Source organism: Chenopodium album, chromosome 3 (assembly GCF_948465745.1).
Source record: "Chenopodium album chromosome 3, dcCheAlbu1.1, whole genome shotgun sequence".
NCBI lineage: Eukaryota > Viridiplantae > Streptophyta > Magnoliopsida > Caryophyllales > Amaranthaceae > Chenopodium > Chenopodium album.
The window spans coordinates 40,844,616-40,847,712 of record NC_137836.1 but is presented as its reverse complement, the minus strand read 5'-3'; the positions used below and the strand labels follow the sequence as shown (position 1 = coordinate 40,847,712).

General features: G+C 37.7%; 1 protein-coding gene across 1 annotated transcript; it reads left to right on the top strand.

Annotated features, from left to right (window-relative positions):
- Window positions 1–828: 828 nt before the first annotated feature.
- On the top strand, window positions 829–1,722 carry LOC145625045 (uncharacterized). The gene is made up of 2 exons (XM_081678127.1): window positions 829–1,227; window positions 1,402–1,722. Exons 1-2 carry the CDS (start codon window positions 829–831, stop codon window positions 1,720–1,722), a joined length of 720 nt encoding a protein of 239 aa, XP_081534253.1.
- The last annotated feature ends 1,375 nt before the right edge of the window (window positions 1,723–3,097 follow it).

The following is a 3,097-nucleotide window of genomic DNA, read 5'->3' as shown; positions in this document are numbered from 1 at the left end:
CCTAAGACCTAAATATTTGACATATTATATGTAGAAAAGTGTAAAAATAATAATAATAATAATAATAAAAATAAAAGTGAAGTGGGTCCCAATCTCAAGTCTTAAGTTGAGTCTTGAAATTTCGAGACTCAACTAGAGACTTGCTTGAGATTTTTGAAAAAAAATGGGAAAAGTCTTAAGTATAAATCTTAAAACTCAAAATGAGGATGTCACCTCAAGTCTTAAGACTTGGGGCTAAACCTGCTCTTACGGATATCAATGCAAAAGATGGAGGGCAAATATTAGAGGGAGATAAGGGACTTAATTAATAGGAGTGGAGAGAGAAAGTTGGTCCCCCCCCCCCACTTGCAAATGTGGAGGGGAAATCAGATTTGTTTTGGAGGGGTTTGTTCCCCCCCCCCCCATTTTTCACCAAACATTTGAATTTAGGAATTTTAAAATTCCCTCTATTTTTTTTTTTTAAAAAAAAGAGAAGCTAACTTTCTAAATTCAAGGTTAACACATCAACAATCACAAGAATTTTCACTGATATAAAAAGGCAGATGGCAGAAGGGGATTTTATTGATGTTAGGTCCAAAAAGATAATCAGGACAGGTCCAAAACCAAGGGAATTTTCTGATAAATTCCTACAGTCAGTCCCACTGCACTTAAGGCAGACAGATGATCATATGTTGCAGCACTCAAGATTTCACATGTAACTCTTCATTATTTGAAGAAAAAAAGGGAGACTTAGAACACACACAACAAGCAGTAAGCCAACACTTACATCAGATCACAAGGTTGCAAGAATGAAGTGGGTTTTGTCTCACATAAACTCAATCCAAGGTAATGAGAACCCCATTTGATGACATGAAGTATGCCATCCACATTGATGAGAAATGGTTTTATCTCAACCCAGACAAAAGGAGATTCTATCTACTACCAAGTGAGGAAGACCCCTATATGGATCAACAATCAAGAAGGTTCAAATTAAAAGCTATGTTCATGGCCATTATAGGGAAGCCTCATTATGGGAGAAATGGGGAACTCCTACATGATGGGAAGTATGGGATATTCCCATTTACACAGCAAGAAAGGGCAAAGAAGTCAAGTAAAAATAGACCAGCTGGCACAATGGTCACAAAACCACTTCAAAATGTGAACAGAGAGGCAATAAGACACATGTTACTTAACAAAGTCATACCAGCAACAGTGTCAAAATGGCCAGAAAGTTTGCCCAAAAATGTGGTCATATAGTGGGATAATGCAAGGCCACATCAAATACCAAGAAATGAAGAGTTCATTGCAGCAACACAAGCATATGGATTCAACATTCAGTTTGTGTTCCAACCAGCACAATCACCAGATTTGAATGTATTGAACTTAGGTCTATTAAGATCAATTTAGTCTTTGCAATATTAGTCTTTTCCAAAGAATGTAGATGAGCTTGTTGAAAAGGTTACTAAGTCTTATAACAATTTCAAACCAGAAGTAAATAAGTACATTTGGGTGACATTACAAAGATGCATGATTAAGATACTCAAGGCAGAGAGAGGGAACAAGTACAAAATCCCATATATGAACAAGAAAAAGCTGAAGAATCTTGGCATTCTGCCAAATCAGATAGAAGTGGACAGGAGTATAGTTTTGGAAGTTGTGGAATACCTGAACACTATGTTCAGGCCAGCACCCCAGGGAAATCATGAATCAGAAACAGAAGACATGGAGGTATATGCAGACTAGTTATAAAGAGACACAGAAGACAACCAAACACTGCCACACATAACCACTTAGGAGTCAACAATGCTAGGTTTAATTTCACCTTTGTTTAGTTTTTTTGGGTACCAATCATTAGGTGGTTAGGTGTATTTTGTGTGTAGGTAATTGAAACAAACATCAAAGGCAGTGATGGTTTTGTTCTAGTCCATATGTAACAGACTTTTTATAGCCATATTTTGAAGTTAATGAAATGGGAAAAAGTACTTAAGTAAATGAATCCATCAGGATATGTGTTTTTTTTTTAAACACAACCCTTCAAACATGGTTACCTCAACATCAATCACTAAATAGTAATTGGTGGAGCAAAACCTTTGTTCAAAAAGTATTTCATAGGAGTCCCTTTATCATTTGGATTTCATTTCAACACTATAGTCAATTCTAAAGGGGGACTCAACCATATCCACAACAAGCAGCATGTAAAGGGACCTCTATTATATAATGTTCTCTACAATATGATCATTGAGAACAATTTACACACAACAACCCAAAAAAAAAACTAAATAAACCATTATTAAGGCTCATCATTCATCAATCAAATTCCCAAAAGCCAGAAGCCATGATTACAACATCAACCAAACATTATCCAAACCAGAACATGCAACATGAGTGAATAGATCCAACATAAGGCAACCAACACATAAGGCAACCAAACCAGAACATCCACCATAAATTAATCCACCAGTCCTCAACAACATCCAACATAAGTATGAACATAAACAAGACTCACATTAGGAATCCATCCAATATCAGAACAGAACATAACCAGCATAAACAAATCAAATCCAAGATCAGAACATAACCAGCATAAAAAAAATCAAATCCAATATCAGAACTGAACCGGCATAAACAAATCAAGTCAAAAGCATAAACAAACATCACATAAAAGGGACTCAATAACATAAATTAAAGAAGCTAGGGTTAGGAATCGTTACGAGTGCAGCTACTCAGAGGGTTGAACCGAAGGGTTCATCCGCCTCACATAGCACTTCACAACATGAACAGAACAAGAGGGCACTTCTAGTTTCTTGGCTGGAGGTTCCTCATCAGGCTCCTCATTAGAAGATAGCACAATGAGCTCGTGGTCAGGGAGGCCACACATCCTTCTCAGAGAAACACGTGCGGCCTTCCTCGTAGCCCTAACTCTAGGGGGTGGACTTTCCCTCTTAGATCTAGGTTTTGTTGGGACCACAGAACTTCCCTCACCACTCTCACCAACCAAATCTACAACCATCTCAGAGAAATCAAGCGATTTGCGGCGGGACTCACCTTCACCCTCCTCCTTCTTCGCTCTTTCTTCCTCGTCAATACTTTTGAGGACTTGACCAAGGGCTCTATAAGT

Excerpts from the sequence above, each read along its gene's own strand:
- LOC145625045 (XM_081678127.1), top strand. The coding sequence starts at position 829 with ATGAGAACCCCATTTGATGACATGAAGTATGCCATCCACATTGATGAG. Across the intron at positions 1,228-1,401 it reads AAAGTTTGCCCAAAAATGTG|TCTTTTCCAAAGAATGTAGA; the intron begins GTCATATAGTGG and ends TTGCAATATTAG.